The 27,383-nt window shown below is 36.7% G+C and overlaps 1 protein-coding gene across 1 annotated transcript in view; it reads left to right on the top strand.

Moving 5' to 3' along the window:
* The window catches only part of LOC135209963 (double-strand break repair protein MRE11-like), a 185,147-nt gene extending 182,002 nt beyond the window's left edge, over positions 1–3,145 (top strand). The window contains 1 exon segment of the mRNA XM_064242689.1: positions 2,166–3,145. Within this exon segment, the coding sequence (XP_064098759.1) occupies positions 2,166–2,238 (73 nt within the window). The 3' untranslated portion in view covers positions 2,239–3,145.
* The last annotated feature ends 24,238 nt before the right edge of the window (positions 3,146–27,383 follow it).

The raw sequence follows: 27,383 nt of genomic DNA, 5'->3' as shown, positions 1-27,383 counted from the left end.
TGATCCGGCCACAATATTTAAAAAATTATTACACTCTAATTTGGGGGGCAAAACGAGATATTTTATTAACAATATGTAAGGCAATAATTATCCATTATAGATTAGTACTGCTGTCCAATATATTCATCCGCCTCAGAATTTGCATTAAAACCTCTCGATGCATTGCACCATGTGATTGTGCACAGGAGCATTCCGATCGTCCTCAACAAGCTCGCTTCTAGTAGAAGCAGGTGTGTTGCCCCTGAAACATCACCGTAATTTAATAACAATACGAAGATGTCTTTCACTACAAGCAGGATCATCTCCTGCAGCTGACTGCTTTCAAAATTATAATCCAGAAACAGAAGTTCATAGTACTAGCTCTTTCCCAAAAGGAGCTAAATACCTAATGAACTTAAATAACACAAATCCAATTTTTCACCCAGCAATAGAATTGTCACCACCATGGACGTTAAAACGTATAAAAATATGTACCTCCCTATCTTACCTACTTAAAAGACAAGTGACTAGCACAGAAATATAATGCCAACATGCTTTGGAGCACATACGAGGAAAAAGAGAACATTTCGTGGTACGTATATACAGACGGCTCCAAAGATAATATTGGAGTAGGAGCATCTGCATATTTGAAAAATATACTTATCAAAAGAAGCCTACCTTTAATATCATCAGTATTTACTGCCGAACTCAGGGCCATACGAATGGCTCTTGATATAATATCTGAGAAAAAAGCAAGTGTCCCTATTATTTTCAGTGACTCACGTAGTGCTATAGATGCTATAAACCAGTAAACCAAATTGTACAAGAAATACAAATAAAAATTCATCCACTCCTCCAATCAGGATTATCAATAAAAATATGTTGGATTCCAGCACACGTTGGAATAAAAGGAAATGAAGATGCAGATTCTGCTGCCAAATTAGCCTACACTATCCCTCCAACAATTACACATGCCCCAGTATCAGACTAGATAACATCTGTCAAACCATTAATACACTAAGATTGTAAAAGAGTATTGTCCTTAATACCAACTATAAATAAGCTTAAAATGATAAAAACTGAAGTGTATGCATGGAAGACATCTTCACAAAAAGAAAGATCAAAAGAGGTAATCCTAACAAGCCTCCGTATAAGACACACAAGATTCTTGCATGGTCACTTAATGCTGACCCCATGACAGTGCAACATTTACTTATTGAATGCCCCAATTTGGACTCAACAAAGATCAATTTATCTACGGAATTCAAAAATGAAAAATATTCTTTCTGAAAGCAAAGACTTTTCAATTAACCTTATAAATTTAAAAGAAAAACGGTTTTATTAATTAGTCTAAATTTTTTTTTCTCTCTCAGGATTAATACCTTAGAAACAGCCCGAGAAGATCTACTTGAGACTCAGAGGTCTGGAAAAACTAAGCCCTATTAATGATGATAATCCTAATGGAATACTCTGCATAACATTCTGGTGCATTTCATTATAAATGCAAACATTATGAAGTGTTGCTACCTGTGCCACCAAAAATAGCAAGGTCAAGAACGTTCTTTGCTCACTGACAAGGCACTAGATGAGAGAGCAAGGCAAGGGGTTCTATGATTAGTGATGGCATTAGTACTTTTTTCAGAAGGTTTTATGTTGCAAATCCTGAAAATATTACTGATTTTGAGAATTTTCTGTTCACTGACTCATCTTTAAGCAGGAAAGAAAGGTTGTCCTCAACAAAAGAGAAATGGAATTTGATGTTAACTCTGCAGCAAATTTTGCTGTAGAGCTCAGGTTCTGTGATTAGAATCGATATCAACCCAACTCCCCTATGATGGCCAGTTGGTAAGTTTGTAACACTTAGGCAAATATGAAATTATCACTTCCTCTCATGACTTACTTATTGCCCCCATATATTTAACTACAAATATAATTTGACATCAGGCACTATACCTTATGAATAACTTATATGTACTCTCAAACTTAATCATAATTGATAAGAGCTTCTGCTGTCATCAGGATTTATAGCTGGGACATATATTTAGCCATAAGTATCATTTAAATGTCAAATTCTCAATATCTTGTAAATATCTTAAACCTAGTCTTTCGTGACCAACTTTCTCCAGACCATTTCTTTTCATGTCTAGTGGATCCCTCTTACAACTTGATGATCTGTTTTTTTGCAGGTGGTTTAGGTTGCAGTCCAGTGATTGTTACTTGTCAGTAAGAGTGGATTTATTTGTATCTTTGTTGCAATAGCTAAGCATAACACCATATACGTATTCTTATGTCTGATTTAGTGCAATAAGAATTTTACTAACAAACTGATTAGTGGTACAAAGTAAATTTTTATATCATCTCATTTAAGATTGTAAACTGCTAAGAAGGTTAACTTTTTTTTTTAATTCTTTTCAAACCTTTTGAATTGATGTAAATTATACTTAGTATTATTGTATTATTAAAGTACAAATTAGTAACTATAAAGTAGTTATGCAATAGTAGAATGTAGACAAAGTAGATGGTGATCTCCAAGTAACATGGTTTGTCTTGGAGCAGTTATTGGGCTTTGGTCTGTAAAGATATCTATTCTAACTCTGGTGTAATATTTGCATCTAGTTTTTTTATTTAGTGTGTTAGTTTTTTAATTTCTGATAAATTTGAACATAATCTCACAACTGGAAGATGATACATATTTTTATTGTTTGTGACTAAACAATTTTTATGATGGTGATATAAGTTTATTTTATATTGAATCAGAATTATTTAGTGTTTTGGTAACATGTAACTCTTGTTCACCTGTGGTAAATTTATCTTCCTGTTGAAATGTATATGGTAGCGAAAAAGTACTTCGCATTTGATTAATTCTGTGTGGAATGTTCAAAGATAATACATGGTTAATTCAGTAAGAGCCATATTAATTTAGTTTCCTTCCACTGTTAATTGTCTATAGTAAACAAGTTTCCACACTGATTGAATGTCATAAATTATAGAGAGTAATTTGGGATTTCTATTTGCAATAAGATACCTTGTCTTGGAGTTGTTTTAACATTTTCTGGTTTCATATCGAGTTTTGTAACTGGTAATTCTTCAAGAAATGTCATCTAGTTTTGGGGAAATAAGGAAGATTCACTTTCATTTTATGGAAATTCAATTCAAATAAAAACACTCCAAAGATTACTCTTAGAAATAAAAGTAAACTTAGCAATTTTGTGTTTAAATGATCCTGTTATAAAAAATGTATTTGCATTAAATAAGTAAAGCCCATTGAGGCAAATATATGCACACTGAATTTGTTGGAAATAAATATTGAACTTAAGAGACAATATGCAGTGGAACATTTTTCAAGTTTCTCATAGATTTAGGATAGTTGGTTTCGAGTTTGACGTACTGCAGGCATAGATTAAGAAGAGACTAATGCGAGTGATTTTTCTATTGTTTATTCATTTAAAAGCAGCCATATTTTGACAGATCATGACTTTTTCCCTTGGCTCATATTTTTGAAAAGTATTCTCATTGCCAATTGAAATTTATCTATTGGTCTTCCTCACTCATGATAAATTTTGACCTGTATAACAACCTCTGCCTCAACACATTTAGTTATACAAGTAATAGTCACTGTTCCTTGACAAATTTTGACCCACATACAACATAGTTTGTTTGTTTGTTTGTTTGTTTGTTGCTTTTACGTTGAATGAAACCAGTGGTTATTCAGCAACTGGACCAATGGCTTTACAAGACTTCCGAACCACGTCGAGAGTGAACTTCTATCACCAGAAATACACATCTCTCACTCCTCAATGGAATGGCCGAGAATCGAACCCGCGACCACCGAGGTGGGACGCTAATACTATACCAACCACGCCGCTGAGGCGCTTCATACAATATTGACCTCTTTATCAAGAGGCTCTCATTAGATAATTTCTTCTCTGGATGCACTGCCCTCCTGTTCTCAAATTTTGACACATGCTTCAACCTTCCTTTTAACAGATAACTTATGCACCGATCTCCCCTTGTCCAATCGACAGTTTTTAACTAGTGTTTCGGACATCCTGTCCAAGACTTAAAGTCTATGCATCTTTATCACCTCTTACTGTCAATTTCCTTTTCAACACTGAATGGCCTCTTAGGTCCCAGTACTTGGCCTTTGGCCTAAATTCTATATACAGTCTATTCAACCTTGATAAGTTATGACCTTTTCATTGACCTCCTTTTAGCCCAAGTATCCCCATCCCTACACAAAATTTGACCAGGGTTTTGACTTCACCCTTGAAAACTTCCCACGTAGGTATTGATATCCACTTGACAGATTTGTAGTTTATGTATCAGCCTCCCATTGGTCAGTTCTGACTTTTGTTGAACTCCTTGACAGGTTGTTATTTGGATGTGACAATCTCTTACTTAGATATCAACTGTCTTTGACAAATTTTGATATGTGCATTGGCCTCCACTTGAAGATTTCTTACCTTTGCATTGCTGTACTCATGTCAAATTTCTTGCATGCACTGACCTCCTTCGAAATATTTTACTTGAGCATTTGCCCCAGTTTTGACGTGCGCGATGGCCCCCTTCCCCCCGGCTAAATTTTACTGATTTAATCAATCTAAGACCCATTGCTTTTTAAAGATGATCTTTTCATCTGTCTTGGCAAATTTTGCCCCAACTATGAACCCTCCTTGTCATATTTTGACCCATTCTGCAATCTCTCTTGATCAATTTATTTTCTGTGCTTGACCATACTCCCGAAATTTTGATCTGTGCATCCTGTCTTGAGAAATGTTGACATATTCACTAATGTCACGTTTGAGAAATCATTGTTACAAATTTTTAGTGAGTGATATCTTTCATGACGAATTTTGGCCTATGCATCGACTTCTCCCCCATATATATTTATTTATCAACCTCTGCCCTTTTGAGAAATTTCGACACATCAACCTCCCTCTTGACAAATATAACGTATGCATCAACACTTTCATGTAGTGACCACCCCCCCCCCCCCCCCCCCCCCCCGTCTTGTCCTATAGAGCAATCACCATTGACAAATTTGTACATATTGACAAAATTTGATGTCATGTAACAATCTCCCACCTGGCGGAGCATGTCTGTAACAATTTCCCACATGACAATATTTGACGCAAATAACCACCACCTACTTGAAAATCTGGAGCTACCTACGCATTGGTCTCTGTGGCAAATTTTCACATTTGTTCCGATTCCCATCGTCACATTTCGATCCATGGTAAGTTTTACGATTGAAAAATTTCAACCCTTTGAAAAGCTCTACCAATTTAACGATATCCCCATAATGAATTGTGTAATATGCTTCGACTTCGACCACCCTGTGATAACCTTGGCCTATGTGTAAGCTGCCCCTTGACGCATATTAAAGTCTGCATCGATCTCCTCTTGACATTTTTTTTATATGTGTATTGGATTCGAAAACAGGTTCCGAACTACAGTATGTATGCTTCTCATTTACTACACTTGACATGTATCGACCACTTCTTAGGTAAACTTTGGCAGCTAGCAATATAGCCAGTCTTACTTGCAAAGAACTTGTTTAAGGTAGACCTTTCCTTCATAGGATTTTTAGGTTGCCGACTTTGGCGATAATGTGCTTGTTATCTTTTTTGTTTGTTTCCATTAACAAGGTTCACTTGAAATATACATGGTGGTAACAAAGGTGGTAAAATAAGTTTAACCTTAATAATGGTAGAGTTAGAATTGGTATTGCAACGCATGAAAGTAACAGTAGTTATAAAAACAAGGACATCTGTACATTTTTTATACGTTTTTTGATGACAATATATGAAAATAGGAAGCTCTTCCATGAATGTTACGCTTTGAAAATCTTTTGTTAAGAAGTAGTTATCTTTTTTTCACTAGTGAATAAAGTTCTCTCTCTCTCTCTCTCTCTCTCTCTCTCTCTTCTCTCAGAGGAACCTTTTGATAGGTATTAACATCTTTCGTCCAGCCACCTTAACTGTATTTGTTTCTGAAACTTCATTTCGTTTTTGTATGTCAAGACGCCTGGCGTCCATTAGGGTGGCTGCGGAAATATTTGAAATTAGGTTATCTGACATTTCCTTTTTTTTTTTTTTTTTCCATGATTGTGTTATGGGAAAGGCTGAAAAAAAGAAGACAAAGAAGGAGAGGTAGTGGGATACATCCCAGAATGAATGGTTAGTCTTCTCTTGGTAAAGGGGAAGTGATGAGTGCCTGTTAGGTACGTCTTGTGTCAAACTTGAACAAAACAAACAAACAAACAAAATTGAAGGCCGGTGCTAGGGAGGGTCGAGACGCCAAGTCCCCATCCAGCGGACTCTATGTACCGTCCGAACTTCGAACCAAGCTAGGTACGCATTATTATGCATACTGATATAGTGGCCGGCGGTTAGAAGGGCTGACCACGAGATGGATCCCCGTAGGGGGATAGCGCCGTCACTGCACCTCTCATGGTACACTGCAGGCGTTACTTAACGTTCTTTGCAGCTTCCATTCGGCTTCTAGCTGCAACCCCCTTCATCTTTTATTATACCTATGTTCATATTCTCTTCATTTTCACCACCTCCTAACAGTTGTTTCGTAGTGCAACTGCGAGGTTTTCCTCCTGTTTATTTGAGACATGTTTATTTCCAATTTTCAGTGCTGAATGACCTCATAGGTCCCAGTTCTTGGCCTTTGGTCTAAATTCTATATTCTATTCTAAAAAGTTTCGTCAACTCCGAGGATGTCGTGCCATTGTCTGAAGTTCAAGCGAATATACAATGCTTACTACCTTCATACAATTCCCCTCGTAGTTTAATCATTTATTGACATTTGTATTTATTAATATGTTCATTTACCAGTTTTTCTGTATTTCGCTTTACCTCCTGTTACCGCTTTCGTGTGAACATATTCTTTGGAAGCTTGAATTTCAAATCAGGGGCTACTGCGGACTTGTTTCATATGAATAGGGTTCATTTGAACATTAATAAACGTCACCGGCGTTCTGCGGATGACGCTCTTCAATTTTTTATGCTAATTTTATTTAGCTTAGCCTGTAGTGTGGAGGTTTCCCACAAGTGCTTTGTCTTAAGTAAAGTATTGTGGTTGATTGAGTTATCCCTACCGTAGAAACTGGCTCACTTAATGAGAATTTACGGGGTATATAGTTCCGGTTCTTTAGTAACGCGAGTTACTTGAACGTCTGTTATGGTGAATGTTACTGGTTTCGTCCTTGCGCCAAATTTGTTGATGCTTACAAACATCATTCAGTACTGTTGGTCTTAGAAATTGAACTGAACGAACCTTCTGTCAAGTCTTTAAACGTACCTACTTTTCTAATTGTTCCATTTTCGAATTCAATTCACTTAAATATGGTTGTAGACTAATGTGGCTTTGCTTTTACATTTTGTTCTGGAACATGGACCAAGATATTTATTTCGAACATCGTTACAATTGCAAGTCCTGTTAGCAGGCCTGTTTTTTCCCCCGTATTTTCACAGCTATGTAAGATACGCTTAGAACGAATTTAAATGAAACAAATTGGTATTAGCAAAACTGCCCTATATTCGTGCGGTCTAGAATTTCTGCTCGGGTTTTTTTTTTTATATATATATATTTCTATAATTCCAGAGCGACATAGAATAGGTACACCACAGCGCAATTTAATAAAACAAATATTCCGTAATAAAAAATAATGCCCTTTTTTGTATCCGTACTAGAATTTCTGCTCAGTTTTATTGTTTTATTTCTCTCTAATTTCACACCGATATGAGATACACGACAAAGAATTTTAAGGACACAAATATTCAGCCTAGTTCATTCATAACAGATGTTCTGCTGGGATTATTTGTTAATTTTTTATAATTTCACGGCGATATAAAATACTTTAAACCGCATTTTAATGAAACAAAATAAAATACCGCTTTCATTCGTACCGGAATTTGTGCTCGGATTATTTTTCACGTATGATGTATCGAGTGCGCCAGGCACAGAGTATTTGCGTGTCATGGTACTTTTGGTGCCTCCCTGTCATGCAATGCGACAGTCATATGTTTCAGGAGAGACCCAGTAATGCGCATATTAGGTGTAGGTCTCGTGGGTGGTGTTATTAGTTGAAGCCCTGAGATCGATTCCAGAAATGGGAGGGGGGGGGGGAGAGGGGGGGGGGGGGGAGGCTTGCGCTTGTTGCATGGAAAAATTGGCGCTTTCAGGCGACCTAATGGTGAATTAAGAACCCAGTAGGCGTATATACACATAATATATATACGTGTGTGTGTGTGTGTGTGTATGCCTATCATAGGAGCACCCTTGTTTATATTGAAATTGAAGGTGACAGAAGAAAGGAACTGAAAATAACACTCCACAAACAAGGCAAAGTAATGTAACGGGAAACGGCAATTGAGGCGGAGAGAGAGAGAGATGTTATTGAGGGAATAATGATTTATTGAAGGAATATTTAGCGCCTTTCATCCTTCAATCGATCCGTGTGGTCGATGCGATTGTAGGATGTTTTCGCAGGACTTTGACATGAGGTTTGAGTAATGAGTTCCTGCCCTCATTTTTTAGCCTCCTTTGGAAGGTAGTGCCGTCAGCGCGTGTCACTCACGTGGTGTACTGTAGGCATTACTTAAGAGTCTTTGCAGCGAATGTTACCCGGAAGTTGTATTGGATTTAGAAGTTCAAAATGATGTAGTACATGAAATCTGACGTCACACTTCCTGTTTTATTATTGTTAACAGCATTATTTTATTGGTTGTGTAGTTCACGATTGACTGTCTTTATAGGACCAGGAATATAAGACTTGGGCCGAAAGCCAATTTGCTGGGACCTGCGAGGTCATTCAACGCTGAAAAGGATAGTATTGGTAACTTCGTTTCTTCGAATGATTATTTTCATTTGACACTGAGGTAGTTTAACTTGTACAGTTGCCAATATCCATGGCGTTCCCGCAATATTCAAGTTCATAAATTTATTTTATGCTTGAATTGTGACAGTAATCGCCGCTGAATCCCAATTAATTCATGCTATCATTTGGAACGGTGCGGAGTTTTTGTATAATTATTCTTTTTATGATTCAAAGTGGATTGTGTTTCAGAAGTTCTGGCGAATAGGCAATGTAATACCACCCTAATACAATGCAACCTGTATTTTGATAGTCTGCCTACATTTTCATTTCCCATTACTTTCTTTTACTTCTTTCGAATGAGCACCATATTCTTTGGAGGCTTGAATTTCAAGTCAATGGCAATATTGGCCTTGTTCTATATGAATAGGGTCTATCTTCTGAATATAATAATAATAATGTAGTTTGGAAACCAATTATGTTAATGGCGCTAAGCTGCAGTGTGCTGTACCTACATTGCTCTACTTCGTATTCTCTATTTTGGCTCTCTTGCTCTTTAAATTGATGTAATTTTCTTCCTTTGCCATTTGTTGATAACTGTTGTAATAGAATTTAGATCGCACAATTGTTTCATTAAAAGAAATACTGTTTATTTCTCTGGCAGTCCTTCTGTGAAAGGGTTAGCGTATATATCTATAGGCGCTTTTGAGGTTGCAGTGGCTTAAGATGTAGGAAGCGTTGGAGTCGTAAGAGTATGTGGTGTGATGGGTTGGGGACGATGTGCTACTGGTGAATCTTCTTTGTATAGGTATATGAAGTGTCAATAGTGCAAGTTTGCTACAGAGCTAGTTCAACATTTTTGTAGCATTTAGAAAGGAATTTTACTGTAAGAGGTCATGGGCTTTATGTAGAACCCTCATATCTAATAATATATAATTATATAATTATATATATATATATATCATTCATCATCATTCATCATCATCATCATCATCATCATCATCATCAGCCGTTGCTAATCCAATGCAGGACAAAGGTCTCAGACATGTCCTTCAACTCCCGTCTGTTTATGGTCTTTCTATGCCAGTCTACACCCGCAAATGTTCTTAGCTCGTCAATCCATCGTCTTCTCTTCCTTCCCCTGCTTCGTTTGCAATCTCTGGGGACCCATTCTGTTATTATTTTCGTCCATCTATTATCTGACATTCTCATTATATGTCCTGCCACGCCCATTTCTTTTTCTTGTTAAAATATCCTCTACTTTAGTTTGCTGTCGTATCCATATACACATATATATTATATATATATATATATATATATATATTATATATATATATATATATATAGAGAGAGAGAGAGAGAGAGAGAGAGAGAGAGAGAGAGAGAGAGAGAGCGTGAGCGTGTATGTGATCGTTACAGTCACGTTTGTTTTCATACAGGCTCACTCACATACACTCACACTCACATTGCGTGCCCACTCCTCATAATTAAGTTTGCTCTTAATGCATGATGTGACTGGAGGCATTCCCGCATGCGAGATATATAGAACGGCGACCCTTTCATCGTGTCTGAAAATGTCTTTGTGATTTAGCCGGATCATTTAGAAATAAAATGAAAGACATGGAAGAGGACGGAACTGATGCATGTCAGTGCTTTTAAGCTTTCGCTGACAGGCGGTTGTTAAGGGTAGTTTAGGCTTATTAGTTAGAAGGGCTCTAACATGACCCTTTTCAGGAAATTGCCTTTTGATGTATTTGCCGTGGGATCCATTTCAATTACTATATACAGTACTCAGTCACTGGATAATGAAGAAGTTATTTTCACCGTGTTCCTTTGGGCGAAGCTTTCAATGAGGGCTTGTCTTTATGTCTCGTGATTTCAACCGTGGCCTCTAAATAAAAGTTCAAGTAAAAAAGTTTTCTAAAGCTTAATTGAGTTTGACGGGAAAGACGGGGCTTTATCATATCCAGTGCTGTTTGGTGCGCTGAACGTGCAATAATGAACCTAATATATTGGTCAAATTATATTCCTAATCCTTGTCACAATTACCCATGATTGAGAGTCCCATATGGTGAGTATTTAAAGGTTCTCGTTGTAATGAAACAGAAATCTTCTGTGATACATGAAATAAACAGTCACATTTCCTTCACCATAACGACGGTAATCTGTCATAATTCAGATTCCAAACGTTATTTTTTCAGTCATTGCAGCCGACAGTACCCTAGGCATTACTTAAGGTTCTTTCTGCGCGCCCTCAGCCCCGAGCTGCAACCCCTTTCGTTCCTTTTGCTGTACCTCCTTTCATATTCTCTCTTCCATCTTAGTTTCCACCCTCTCCTAACAATTGATTCATGGTGCAACTGCTTTGAGGTTTTCCTCCTATGACACCTTTCAAACCTTTTACTGTCAATATCTGTTTCAGCGCTGAATGACCTAACTTCTGTACTCAGTTCAATAGCCAACAGTGTCTGAATTCGCAGTAAGCTGAGGGCTAAACTGCCAGAAGAATTTTATTGTCGTCTTGTCATTTTTCTTAGATTTTTCAAGATGGTTGTCTAAGTGAACCTGTTATTTTTTATTTCTCAAATGGTCATGTCATGGAAGCCTCCATCTCCAAGTATGTATTTGTTGGGCTAAGGAATTTTGTTGAATAGTAAACAACACATTTTATATCATGAAAAATCATGTTTTAGTGAATGAAATGAACAAAACTAATCTTTTATTTTTATTATTATTATTATTATTATTATTATATATTATTATTATTAAATTTTCTTTAAAAGTAAATGTTTCCCTCTATTAAACACTCATTTGGGAAGTATGTACGTGTATTATTATTATTATTATTATTATTATTATTATTATTATTATTATTATTAAAGTTTTGTTGAAAATAATGGCTATTTCAGCCACGTTTATTTTGTAGAGAAGTTTCTCTATTCTTCCTATTACTGACTTTTCCTCTGTGCTCAAATTGGCTACTAAAACGCCAAAGGGGCGATTCATTAAAAAACGTGGTATTTGTCAAACTGAATGTATTATACAAAAAGCAGTACAGATTGGATCTTCAGCCTAATAGACAGACGATACTAAATGACTGGATTCCTCTTGCTCAGGGGCGTCTGCTCCTCTCTCACTTCTTCCATCTTTTCTCTCTCTCCTCCTCTCATTCTTCTTGTTACGTTTCGTCCTTAAACCCGGAAGTACATCGTCAGGCAGGTGTGGGACAGAAGATCTTGCTTGTTGTTTTTGATTGAGCTTGCCCTTTGCCAGCACGGGCTCTTGCTCATAGAGCCGCCCGTAAGAAGATCTTGCGTTGTTGTTGTTGAAGATTAAGCTGGCCTTATGCCAGCACGGGCTCTTGTTCATAGAGCAGCCCGTAAGAAGATCTTGCGTTGTTGTTGTTGAAGATTAAGCTGCGCCTTATGACCAAGCACGGGCTCTTGTTCATAAGAGCAGCCGTAAGAAGATCTTGCGTTGTTGTTGTTGTTGAAGATTAAGCTGGCCTTATAGCAGCACGGGCTCTTGTTTCATAGAGCAGCCCGTAAGAAGATCTTGCGTTGTTGTTGTTGAAGATTAAGCTGGCCTTATGCCAGCACGGGCTCTTGCTCATAGAGCCGCCCGTAAGAAGATCTTGCGTTGTTGTTGTTGAAGATTAAGCTGGCCTTATGCCAGCACGGGCTCTTGCTCATAGAGCAGCCCGTAAGAAGATCTTGCGTTGTGTTGTTGAAGATTAAGCTGGCCTTATGCCAGCACGGGCTGCTCATAGAGCCGCCCGTAAGAAGATCTTGCGTTGTTGTTGTTGAAGATTAAGCTGGCCTTATGCCAGCACGGGCTCTTGTTCATAGAGCAGCCCGTAAGAAGATCTTGCGTTGTTGTTGTTGAAGATTAAGCTGGCCTTATGCCAGCACGGGCTCTTGCTTATAGAGCAACACGTCTAAGGGATGGGCGCCTCTCCATGCAGGATTCTAGATGGTCGGGCTGCTCTATGAGCAAGAGCCCGTGCTGGCAAAGGCCAGCTTAATCAAAAACAGCAACAAGAAGGAGGCAGTTGCATGACGTCACTACTTGCCGGATTGTCATTGGTTAGTTGTTGTATGCCTGTGTAGCCTGGTGTTTTTTGATCAGAGGTATCTTGTCGGCGATTGTCGTATCCGGTGTGATATTGTTAGGTAATACCATGTCGTCTTGGTTTAGGATTATCCGTACTCTAGTAGGGTGTAGGAAGGCCTCTTGATTATACTTCTCAAGAGGCCTTGACGTTATGCCTGTGTACTCTGGTATGATACCACATCGGATACGACCACCACCGAACAAGACACCCATTGATCATGAAACACAAGACACCCCTGATCAAGAAACAACAGATTAGCGCCTCAGTGGCGTTGTTGGTATGGTGTTGGCGTACCACCTCGGTGGCAGCGAGTTCGATTCTCGAGCATTCCATTGAGGAGAGAGATGTGTATTTCTGGTGAAAGAAGTTCACTCTCGACGTGGTTCGGAAGTCACGTAAAGCCGTTGGTCCCGTTGCTGGATAACCACTGGTTCCATGCAACGTAAAAACACCATGCAAACAAAAAAAAAAACACCAGACTACACAGGCATAACGTCACACAACAGCAACTCGCCAATAACAACGGCAAGAAGTGACTGTCATGCAACCGCCTCGTCCGACCATCCAGAATCCCGCACGGAAAAGTGATCTTCCCTTAAGGCGTTCTGAACGACTACTACAGCATCCACAAAGGACCCACCTCTGATCTTGAAGCATCCGCCAACAGGGGATCAACAGTTGAGCCAGGTAGCCAGTCAGAATTCGTCGCTAAGGACCCCATGATGTGCAGCCGACTATCAGTACCGTGGGACTCCCGCAAGATCAGTTACGGGCCGCTCCAGGAGCAAGAGCCCGTGCCAGCACAAGGCTGGCTTAATCTTAAATGTAAGAACTTCAGTCCCACAACACCTGCCTGACGATGTTCTTCAAGGTTTAAGGACGAAACGTTGCAAGAAGAAAAGAGAAGGAGAGAGAGAGACAGGAACAGACGACCCTGAGCAAAAGGAATCCAGAATGCGTCATTTAGTATCTTTTGTCGATTAGGCGGAAGATCCAATTTGTACTGGATTTTTTATAATATATTCAAATTGACAAATACCATTTGGCGTTTTAAAAGAAGTTAAGTACATCTTAGTTTTACCAGACCACTGAGCTGATTAACAGCTCTCCTAGGGCTGGCCCGAAGGATTACATATTTTTAAGTGGCTAGGAACCAATTGGTCACCTAGCAACGGGACCTACAGCTTATTGTGGGATCCGAACCACACTATATCGAGAAATGAATTTCTATCACCAGAAATAAATTCCTCTGATTCCGCGCTGGCCAAGTCGCTATTCGAACTTCGGACCACCGAAATGGCAGCCGAGCGCGAAAACCACTCGTCCAGCGCGGAACTTATTTGGCGTTTTAACAGCCAATTTAAGTACAGAGGAAAAGTCAGTAATAAGAACAAAGAAACATCTATACAAAATAAACGTGACTGAAATAGCCGTCATTTTCAACAAAACTTGTATTAATGAAGGTCTTCTTCAAGCATATTATTATTATTATGATTCTGTTGAATAAAATGGGATAATTCAGCGAATTAATCTTATATCTTTTCTTTTGCTCTGATTACTCGCTTCTCTGGCTCAGTGATACTTCTTAACAATTGGCCAGTATTCATATTGGGAGAAATTTAAATAATGCTGAAAGTGAGATTGACGGAAAAATCCTGACCTAAATAAAATATCACATTCACCATTACTTAGATTTCTCCCAACATCAATATTGGCTAATTGTTAAGGAGTATCGCTGAACCAGAGAAGCGAGTAATGAGAAATATAGAAAGGATCATATATAACATTAATTCGCTGAATTCTGACATTTTATTCAACAGAATAATAATAATAATAATAATAATATGCTGGAAGAAGACCTTCATTAATACAAGATTTGTTGAAAATGACCGCTATTTCAGCCGCGTTTATTTTGTATAGATGTTTCTGTTCTTATTTACTGACTTTTTCTCTGTACTTAAATTGGCTGTTAAAACGCCAAATAAGTTCTGCGCTGGACGAGTGGTTTTTCGCGCTCGGCTGCCAATTCGGTGGTCCGAAGTTCGAATAGCGACTCGGCCAACGCGGAATCAGAGGAATTTATTTCTGGTGATAGAAATTATTATTATTTATTATTATTATTATTATTATTATTATTATTATTATTATTATTAAAAATAATGGCAGAATTCACAGAATTGATTGTATACAAAATTATTTCAATTCTCCTTATGATTTGTCTTTCTGGAGAATTGAAAGAATTTCGTATAAAATCAATTCTGTGAATTCTGCAATTATTTTTTAATAAAACATGTTTGAAAGAAGGTCTGTTGCCAGCATACATATTACGATTATTATTATTATTATTATTATTATTATTATTATTATTATTATTTATTATTATTATTATTATTATTAATCTTCTGAAGTAAACGTCTGTCTCTGTCAAAGGACCGTCAAAACGAAGACCCAGACGAGAGCATCACCTGCCGTTGCACGACTGGTTGCAGGACTCAGCGTTGCAAGTGCCAGAAGAGCGGGCAGCCTTGCACGGAGAGGTGTTCTTGTGATAACTGCCAAAATTGCAGTCAGCGGCCCGAAGATGATGGTGATGGTGGTGACGATGATGACGATTCTGATGAGGACGATTTTTAGAGCAGGAAGAGATTCTGGCCTAAGATTTCTTGGTTTCTTCGTTTGATGATGACATTGAAAGTAAGTGTTGATATGGTTGGGATGTGGTGCGCTTCCCCTTGTATATGTATATATATATATATATATATATATATATATATATATATATATATAATATATATGTGTGTGTGTGTGTGTGTGTGTCTGTATGTATGTGTATGTATATATATATGTGTGTGTTATTTTTCATGTGCACATTTATCTTTACATGGCTGGCTCCAACAGCCGCTAACCTCTCCACATTGAAATAACTTAGTTAATGATGACGTTTACTGACGGTACCTTATTCCAAACTGAACTGAGGCTTCCTCTTATGAGATGGATTTGACTTTTGACAGCCCTCGTCATTTCACCTCTGAGCAGTTTCTCTTGTTCCTTGAGGTGCTTATAACCACCTGACTCTAACCGTTACTCTGACCGTATCTGATTCTATTTACTTACTATTCGCCTTCCATCGCTCTTCGTGACAGAGTTTAGTCAAGCATTGTTTTCTGTTTGTCCCTGCAAGTACTGTTTTAGGTGTTGATCTCACGAGCTGCGTTGCATTGCATGCCAATGCATTTCCATGCGATGTAGGGACAATGCACTACCTTCATTCTCCCACAGAAATAGTAAGCTGGATATAGAATGTAGTCGGCCATTGATGATAGAAGTTTGTAGCTTTGGTATTTATGCCTCCTTCCTCCTGACAGTCTCTCAGTCATTAGAGAAATAATTTCCTTTATCAGAGTGCGACATCTGAGGTTACGCTGTGTAATTACGTTTGCAATTGCATGTACGTGCGTTGGAGTAGCTACACGTGTTCGTGTTTACTAGATGCAGGTGCTGTGCAGTATTGCAATGGGGCAACTTTTTGTTTTCTAAACTGTACCGCTGCAGTAACTGTGTGCATAACTTCATCAGTGTTCTTCTGTTACCAAGGAAACGAAGTTTTTATTTGTTATGTTCAAGATGTACTTGATTATTATTGATTACAGTGTTTCTGTGTACGGCTGTGTCAGTGTTTCATTTATCACCAAGGCAATAATAAACGTTAAAGGTCAGTTTGCTTTTATTCAAGTCATTATTCCACAATCTATGTTTATTTTCGAAATGAAAGAACTTGGGCTCGAAACCGGATATAGAGAGCGTCTTGACGTCATAGTGGAGAAATCAGAGCGAGTGGAGTGATGAAACAGTTCATCGCTTAAACAAGACCCCTTGACGAATGCGGGCATCGAGATAAGCATCGACTTTATTATCAGCCTGATAATGCTGTATTGAACTTATTAGGCGGGATATATTTACACATGTCCCTCATTTTCCTTCATTTCATCTATCCTACCTAAGAGTCATCCGCTAGAATTGTCCTGGTGCCTGATTTCAGCAGATTTCTATGTGGGTGCATCCGTCAGATGCTCAGGTTCTTGCTGTGTACTGTAATTGTTTATGATTATTTGTTATGTAGGTGTTTGGGCAGTATTTGATTTATTTGTGCAAGTGCACTTACTGTCTAGATGGTTGTTTTTCTGTATTTATTCACTGATTTCTGTAAAGTCAGATTCAGATTCAAAGTAACGAAGCCAAAGTCTGTCTTGTGTTTGTAAAGAAACAACTTTTCCCCTTAGATGATGACAGTCAGTCCCACATAGTTCAGAGAAAATGGAAGGCCAGGATTTCAAGATATTAGTGTTTCAAGTCATCTCTTATTTAAAAACAGGGTTGTTATAATTTTGTGCGATTTGTCTTAGTTGAAGGGACTCTTATTTTCTCAAAATGAAAAATATATGGAAGGTATTTTGATTAAGTAGACCAGTTCAAAAGCTTTTGTCATGGGGTTTTCTGTTATTGTTAAAGGACAGGTTGAAGGGACGAGTTTGTAGAAGGAAGGAAGCCTCGTCCACTTAAAAGACAGGGGGGGAGCGTAGGATATTCCTGTATTATCTAGGGTTACGTATTGTCTGCTTATATTAGTAACGACGTTGGATTCCATACATATGTCTTGAAATTTAATTTATACGTAAAATATATGGAGTTATATTTCAAATGTCTGATTTCGCTCAAGTCAGTAGCTCAACTATAACTATCTTATGGGTATCTGCTACATTTTTATTTTCATTACTTTTGCTGCTCTTCCTTGTAAATTCTCGTTCTTCCATCTTACTTTCCACCCTCTACTAACAGTTGATTGTGCGTGCAACTGAGAGGTTTTCCTCCTGTTACGCGTTTCAAACCTTTTTTTACTGTTAATTTCCGTTTGTACGTTGAATGACCTCATAGTCCTAGTTGCCTCTTTCCTTTACAACAAAGAAACTGGCAATCAAAATACCTTTCTTTAATGGTGTAGCCTGCGAGTGTTGTAATAGTCTGTTTATGTAATATATGTTGATGTTTAAAATCCTTTCCCGGCTATTTTGATCCATATAATTCTGAACATAATCAATTATGTATCTTGTATGTTGTTGTGAAATCTTGTGAAAGTTTGGAATATTTTTTTTCAATAATGAACTAATGGAAGGCCTCATGCTTAAAACTCGATAACTCAAGGTAGATCAGAGTATGGTGAGTTCATTTGACTGTGATATTAATAAGACTCATTCGTCATCTCAGTCCTTGTCATGTTTCAGATGACTTTACCTTTTCCTTTCAGTCATTTTTGATGGGATACATCTCGGCGTAAGAAAGGTAAGTCAGTCTGAAATTTCTGATCCGGGTAAATAATTTTGCGCAGCGCCTCAGCGGCGTGGTTGGTATGGTATTAGCGTCCCACCTCGGTGGTCGCGGCTTCTATTCTCGGCCATTCCATTGAGGAGTGAGAGATGTGTGTTTCTGGTGATAGAAGTTCACTCTCGACGTGGTTCGGAAGTCACTTAAAGCCGTTGGTCCCGTTGCTGAATAACCATTGGTTCCATGCAACGTAAAAGCACCATACAAACAAAACAAATTATAATCTTGCGCATTTTTATAAGTTCACAGGAAAATACTGAAGAAATTAAAAGACGATTTTATTTTTCTAAAGATCTTATGTGATCGCGTAAGACTTCCGCATACCTTTACAAGTACAAAGAAAATTCGTTTTGGAGAATGTTTCCATTAGTAAGTATATTTGTACAGTGACTCATATTGGCCATCGCATGTTCAAGTAGTACCTGAAGAGAGGAAGGTTAATGAACGGATATTGAGTGGAATAAAAAATGTATGAAGGAATTGCATTCCACGGTAGGTTAGTGTAAGTTTGTGAGATCTTGTGGGAGTGGGTGCTGAAGTGTAAGGAGAGTGACTGACCAGGGTTAGTAAGGTATGAGTGGACAAAGGAAAAGTTCCACCGGTAAGGGTGTGGGAAACGATTTCCTTTGTGTAAAGGTGAAGGAGATAAAAGGAATAAGTTTTCCTTCGTGTAAAGACGAAGGGTTTAGAGGAGGCTATAAGAGATAGTGGCTTCACATTACTTACTACACCAAGGAAGGTATATGGTAGGATTGAGGAAGTAAAGATAAATAGCCGATATAACAACATATACCACCACATCACCGTGACATTTTATGTACACAAACTCCAGGCTAAGCTACAAATTTCATTTGATATCTAATTCGCTCTGCCCCGGAAATAATACCGGAGGGGAATTATAATTGATATTAGGTATTATTTCGGAGGTAGAGTATCTGGATATTAAAGAAATTTGTAGCATATATGTTTGTGTGTATCTAAGTATATGTGTATGTATGTATTGTATATTTATATACATGCATATTATTCTTCATTGGCAAAAGATTACATATATTGTAATACAATATTTTATATTTAGTTTGCGCAAAATGGTGGTTTTCAGTCTATAACAATAATTAATTTCACCAATGCATTATAAAATATTTTGTCAATAAAAAGGAAATTATTCTCATTCATAATATCTAGCTACTAATCAAATATCACAACAAGCCCCTCAAACACCAAACCGAAATAAAAAATAACCCCGCCCCCTACTTTTTAATAAGCTCAGCCATTTAGTCATTATAAATCTTTAACACCAAATATATACTGACAGAGGTCAATTAAGTTATTTTCCTCTCCAAACAGTGCGTCAATGTTCGTATAATTTAGATTTCTAAATTTCTGCCGCTTTGATCTTGACATTACGTAAATATGTGTACAGTGATGCTCAAATCTCATGCAACATGACTCCATAGGATTTCGGTCTAAATTCACTAACTGGCAACCTAACATGCTCCATATTTATCTATTATTTTAATGAAAAACTGCTATCATTGCATACAATAAGGCCATAATATGTTTAATGAGAGTGAAATCTGTCATATATTTCAAAACTGTAAGAAAATGTCACGTGTAGCCAAATTTCAGAAAAAACTCTTACGGAATATTTTAAAAACTTTCGTTCACTCATCGCTGAAGCATTTGACCAAAACTGAGTCGTCATCAAACCTCAAGTTCAAATGTTAAATAAGAAACGAAAAAATTGTAACATTAATAATGCTTGCAAAGCAAACATAAAATTTGGAATAGTCCCATTTGATTGCTTTCACACCTCAACGCTGAAAAAAATTAAATATGTATATATAAAAGTAGAATGCGCCCACTGATATCAACGTGTGAGGGGAGCGTGTGTGACGTATCATTAGTGTCAGTGCAAAACCAACCACACAGTGTAACATAAGCAGGTCTACAATGAGTAGCGACCATGGAATTATCTTGAAAACATTTACTTTATATGTATTAAAGGAATATTTGGATTTTCGTACATAATTATTTGTTGTCTTTCTTAAATATTTCAAAAATGATAGCATACTAGCAAATATTCTCATATTTGTCAAAGCCAAGATATTATTCCTAGGCCTAGGTGTTACATTTCTTTACTTTACACTTAACATTCACGTCTCTCTATTAAGAATTTCTGGCCAGAAAGCAAATGAGGTTATCTATACATTCTTGCACTTCAAGTTACCTTATGAAAGAATAAATTATACACCAAAAGCGAGCAGAAGGACTTTTAAGAAAATAATATTGTAAACCAGTTGAAAAACAAGTGTTCCATACGCCTTGATATTAATACTTGTGATATTTCGATTAATAGCCTTCTTCTATGTATAAACAAAATCATCATCATCTTTTATTCCTCAAAGAACAGGTAATCTCTCCGAATAAATTCATCAGTAACAAATTACATCTCAGAAGGCTGAGATTATTTTTTAGGCCTATAAAACATTTTGCAACATACAGGCAGCTTAAACAGCCGAAAACTTGTTTTAATTTATATTCCTACTTTGAAATTGTTGTTATGACTGTTGAGCTTATTAGGTCTACTGTTATAATGCTGCAGACATGGTTATGTTGACCAGTCCGGGGAGCATGTTAAGTGTGCTTTCATTGCTGGCACCGTTAACCTCATCACACCTCTTTGAACTGAGCAGCGTAAAAAAAAAAATAAATAAATAAAATAAAAATCAGTTCAAATCACATAGATTACGAATTATGCCAATGCATAAAAAGGGATCATATCTATTTAACCATAAGGAAAATAGGGCTAGCTGTGAATTCGCAAACTTTTCAACATGTATGACACTACAAATAAAAAAAATAGTTTAGCACTACTTGGCAACGTCACGTTGAGTCTGAGAATCTGGACGATACAAGAAGAATCATGTCGCATGAGATCTGAGCACCACTGTACATACGTAAATATGTATACGTACATATACACAATATATATACACATACAAATAAAATGGTAGTGTTTCCTTAGCATGGGAAAGAAACCTGGCCAGCCACAGCACAGGTAAAGCGACTTAACCGCAGATCCCGGCAAAATTGGCTTCGAATCAGGCGGATCTCCCAAACTGATGTAGAAAGTGCGGTTTGTAACGAACGGGGGATTTCGTAATTGTGTGCGAAGGAAGGCGCTCTGCTCCTGCTCGTTTCTTCCCTTTTAATTAGGTTCTTGGCAGTCGTTTCATCTACCGGGGGTATCCATCCGTCATGGGTTTTAATTTTAATGGTGCTCTCTTTGTCTTTCTTTGTTCATTGGCGTATGTTTTCGTTAGTTTGTTGTTGTTTTCGATTGATTGTTATTAGAAGGAAGGTTGCAGTCACGTGGAGTTTTTTTATGCTTTAACACTGACATGAAAGTCTATTGTAAGTGTTTTATATATTTGATTTGTTGACTTTTATAAGAAATTTATTTAGCTTTGCTGTAGGTAGGAAAAAGTTTAATGCAAGTGATATCTAATATATTCAAGAAGTCGAATTGGATGTAAATTTATTTAGCTCTGCGAATTGCAAAGATAGGTTAATGTAAACTAGATCCGATATAATTTAATTTTTCGAAATTTATAAGGAGTTTATTAAACTTTGCTAATGGCGGCTGAGGTTTGTAGGTCATGTTTGATACAAATATTTGACTTAATTTAATATGGAATGTATCTAGCATTACTGATGGCGGTTAAGGTTACTGAAAGTGGTGTTTGATATATTTAATCAGTCGAATTTTATACTATTGAAAGTAAACTTTTTCTTACACCCCATCTGCCAGAATGAGCAGCTGAGCTGTCCCCGTAATAGTGCCCTTCATTGTATCTCATGCGGTGCACTGTAGGTGTTACTTAAGGTTCTATGTAGCGTCCCTTCGGCCCCTAGCTGCACCCCTTTTCGTTCATTTTACTGTACTTCCGTTCATGTCTTCTTCCATCTTGCTATCCACCTTCTCCTAACATTTGTTTCACAGTGCAACCTCTTGTGCGCCTTTCAAGCCTTTCTACCGTTAATTCCGTTTCAGCGCTGAATGACCTCACACTTGTAGGTCCCAGGGCTTGGCCTTTGGCCTTGGCCTGCCTTCGATATTCTATTCTGCTCTATCTGGGGGATAGAGTTCCTCCTCATTCATCGGCGGCTCTGACCAGATTCTCTCTCTCTCTCTCTCTCTCTCTCAGGAGCCTGGACCTAGAGTGAGCGTGATTTTGGGCCGTTATTAGGAGAGTATTACTTTGCCTTAATCTGAATTATCGAACAGTGTGAGTTCCAGGCAGTGTGTCGTTTATTTTCCATCCTTTGATGAAAGCTTGGAATTCCTTTTGAGCTAAGGAAACCTTGAAAAGTGACAGGGAAGATTTGTTTATGATCTTGAGCTATTGTAAAAGGAAAATGGAAGGTTGGGGTATAATTAGTAAAAAAGTAGAAGGAAGATTATTGTTTACATAATGAGTAACGGGAAGAGATATTTGTATCTCTTTATCTTTTATGTACGTTGATCACTGTAAATTATTCATGCCTTCTGTCATTCTCCTGCTCTCCAAACCATATATATATATATATATATATATATATATATATATATATATATATATCGAACATTAAGTCACAAATAATCTTTAAATATTGATTTGAATTTACCCTACCCAGAATTCGAACAATGTCTGTATTTTTTGTAAATGGGGTAACAGTTCTATTATACACTCAGCCAAAAAAATGATTTTTTTGTAAAGTAATGAAAAAAATATATAATTATATATAAGTATGTATATATATATACATTGGCGGATATAAGGGGGCCCCACCTGGTCACGTGACCCCCCCATGGATGAATAATATTTGATAATATGTACTCAGTGCACACAAATTGAATATTGATAGAAACACTGAAAATAAAATTATATCATTTGTTTTTATATCTATGCATATATTTAATACTTGTATTGGCCAAAGCAATTTCACCTACTACTTTGTAAACTACAGAAGTTAAAAACAATGTGGCAATCTTCATAATTTTTATCTCTCTCTCTCTCTCTCTCTCTCTCGCTCGTCTCTTCTCACTCTCTGCTCTCTTCTCTCTCTCTCTCTCTCTCAGTACATACAATATTTTTGTTCATATGATATAAATTATGTATATTTACCGTGTATGTATGTGTATATATATATAAAAAATCCGAAGTACCCCCTATTAAAATTTCTTGATCCTCCACTGTAAATAGTATATATATGTGTATGTATACATACATACATACATACATACATATATATGTATGTATGTATGTATGTATAATATATGTATATATGTACATATGTGTGTTCCTGTATATGTATGTGCGTGTGTGTTTGTGTGTATGAATTTGTTTGTGCGTAAAGGTATATCTTTGTAAAACTTATTTTTCCGCCTTGCTTACCAGTATTGTTTTCCACTTAATTTTATGTAACATATTGTTTCCTGACAGTTATTGACCATAAGCAAAAGTGACGTCTTGGACTCAGACTTCCAGGACCATCATGACGAAGCACCCTCTCCTAATATTGGATTTTTGCCTTGAACAATTTCGACCATTTCGAAAATAGTTTTCAGTTGGAAAAAACGGTTGGACCTTGGTGGGAGCACGAAACTTCCAAAGCACCTGCTGTTGTTGCAGCTTCTTCTTCTCCCTCCCCCACCCCCTCTACCCCACCCTCCCTCCCTTCTCACCTCATCCTCTTATCTCTTACTCCTCTCCCTACTCCTCCACACTTCTCAAGGGTAGAAAATTGTTTAAATTCAAGCTTCCAAAGAACATGGCATCCATTCGAAAGAGGTAACGGAAGGTAATGGGAAATACAGAAAGAGAGATACCACTTCTTAAAAAGAGATTAAACGAATGAACAAATTAAGAGACAGAAAAGAGTTAGTAAATTATTAAAATACAAGAACGATGACGGACAGTCTGTTGAAAAGGCGTGTTACGGAAAGGAGGGGAATAAAGCCTAGAAAGGGTTGGATAGGTGCGAGAAAGGAGTACTGAAATCTAAGGCCCTTGAAATTGGAGAAGAGTGAAGATGAGGTGCTTGTAAAGCGGTTCAGTGCACTGCTGATGAGCCTTTGTGCAGTAGGTGTGTGAAGCTGTTAATGTTGTGGAGTTAGTAGTTAAGTATGGATGTGGCGGTGGACTTCGTGCTGTTTTTACATCTTACTTAGCCTTACCTTGCTAGGGAAACGGGTTTATGTTGACAACACACACACACTATATTATATATACATACATATATATATATATATATATATATATATATATATATATATATATATATATATATATATATATATATATATATATATTATGAATTCTCGTTCTCGGGTTCTGAAAACTTGAAGTGACTTTCTGGCACTCCTAAAAGGCCTTGCTAGAGAACGGAAATGGCTGAAGGCCAGTATCAATTTAGAGAAAAAATTATATTATATAGTACTCTAGAGATTCAGTTTAACAACTATATTTACACTAAATTACGTGAGTAAGCAATTTACACCTTAAGGGTGACAGGGACTCGAATGGGTCCAGAAATTAAAAGGAAGGTGGTTGATTGCAGGTGAACTGGGACACGTGGCTGGGAAATGATCCAGGCACAGAAATAAGGGTTGCGCACAGCCGGTTGCTGAGTCCTGGAGCCACTTTGTGTCTGCAAAGAGATTGCATTCTAGGATCAGTACTAAGCATTATTCACTTATTATTTCACATCAAAGTTTACTCATAGGGACATAGAATGACTGGGAGCTTTTACAGAAAGGGATACTGCATCGTGTAATTAACTAGGGGATGTTTAGCATGAAACAACAACGTTACTTCCCAATGTAGCAGACGCTAGTCTAGGTGGGAGTATCAATTAGATTTAACATCACTATTAGCATCCCAAGGGAAGTTATTTACAGCATCAATGGTAGTAATAGGGAACTGCTTTACGGTAACCAAAAATAGGGACTGCGATGCTGAGCTAATAAGGGAAAAGTCACCTCGGAAAGAATGAAACGGAAGTACATACAAGAGGAAAAAATCAGTAACTGACTTCACTCGAAATAACTCCATTACAATACCTGGGCATCTGTAGCCTTGTTTCTTCCAAATTACTGACCAGGGGCAAGTACCATGGCCTGTAAAGGAACACCCATTTTCTCCTTCCACTAAAAGGCCTGCCCACTGTCTGAATCATAGGGCCCTGCTGCATTCCTGTGGGGATTAATTTCAAAGGTAGCTAGTTGGAAAGGACAAAAGAGATCCAAAGAAAACGGAGGCTGGTGAAGAGGGGCAACTGAAAGAATGTATGATTTCCTTCTAAAATTAGTTATTTTGCCTTGATTCTGGCTTAAATCCTGAACAATATATCATATATATATATATATATATATATATATATATATATATATATGTATATATATATATATATGTATATTGCTATTATATAGTACAACAAAATATAAAAATAACATAAAAAAGAACCAACGGACCACCCGATAAAATATTCTTCCATATCTGTCAGCTTGTTTGTGGCCCCAATAACTATTCCCATTTTTTGCACCTATTTATTGGCATAATCTATCAGCCTTTTGATTTCCGGTGAACGAAACCTGTTTTTTATTTCTTCTTTATTTCCAATGAACAAAGTCTTGGTTATATTTTCTTTTTATTTCTAATGAACAAAGTCTTGTTTTTTTTTATTTTCTTTGTATTTCCAATGAACAAAGTCTTGTTTTTATGTTTATTTTCATTTTTATTTTCGGTGAACAAAGTCCTGTTTTTATTTTCGTTATTTTCGTTTTATTTCAATGAACAAAGTCTCATATTTTATTTTCTTTGTATTCCCAATGAACAAAGTCATGTTTTTTATTGTCTTTATTTCCAGTGAGGAAAGTCATGTTTTTTATTTCTTTTTCTTTATTTCCAATTAACAAAGTCCTGTTTTTTTTTTTTTTTTTTTTTTTTTTTTTTACAGTGAACAAAGTCCCTGTCTTTTATTTCTTTTTATTTTCCAGTGAACAAAGTTTCGTTTTTTAATTATATATAATATATATATATATATATATATATATATATATATATATATATTATCTATATCTATATATATATATATAGTATATAATATATATATATATATATATATATATATATCTTTTTTAGTCTTTACATGTCTTTCAAGTTTTCGTTGAGTAGTTTGCGTGCGGACGAATGCAGAGTTGATTCGGCGGAATCAATGGAGTTCTTTTCGAATTGACTGACTTTGACTTTAACCTTCCTTATTATTATCATATCAGATGAATCATAACTAAGGAAACAAATCAAGCTGAAGAAGGAATCAGAAATAATATAGGTTTGAATTAATAACTAAAGAAACAATCACAAGGTAGAGAGATGACTAATACAAGAAATTCAAATTAAAGTTAATATTAACTAAAGAAACAAAAGAAATTAAAGGGAGATAAGAAAAAATACAGATTAAAATCGATACTATAAAACAAACGGACATTAAGTAAAGAGAGAAGGTCACCATTTAGACGAAATTGAATATTGACTAAAGAAACAAACACAAATTAAAGAAAGATAATAAAAATACCGACTAAAATTAATGATGATTTATACAATAAAACAAGCTAAAGAGAGAAAATAGAATATACAGAATATCAACTAAAGAAGCAAAACAAGCTGAAGATAGATAAGAAATAACACAAACACAAGCTAAATAGAGATTATAAAATACAGATTGAAATGAATATTAGCTAAAAAAAAAATCAACACGAGCTAAAGAAATGATAAGACTACGATTATAAAATGCAACATAGAGGGGTAATAAAAAATAGGTACAGAATTAAAAAAAAAAAAAAAAAAAAATACAGAGCTTCGGAACGGGGGGGGTAGTGCCGTCAGTGGACCTTGTGCGATGCACTGTAGGCATTACTCAAGGTTCTTTGCAGCGTGCCCCTAGCTGCAACCACGTTCATTTTACTGTACCTCATTTCATATTCTCTTCATCTTACTTTCCACCCTTTCCTAGCACTTGATTTATAGTGCACCTGCG

The sequence above is a fragment of the Macrobrachium nipponense genome, chromosome 39 (assembly GCF_015104395.2).
Source record: "Macrobrachium nipponense isolate FS-2020 chromosome 39, ASM1510439v2, whole genome shotgun sequence".
Lineage (NCBI taxonomy): Eukaryota > Metazoa > Arthropoda > Malacostraca > Decapoda > Palaemonidae > Macrobrachium > Macrobrachium nipponense.
Note: the sequence above shows the minus strand (reverse complement) of the source record. Positions and strands in the feature narration are given on the sequence as shown.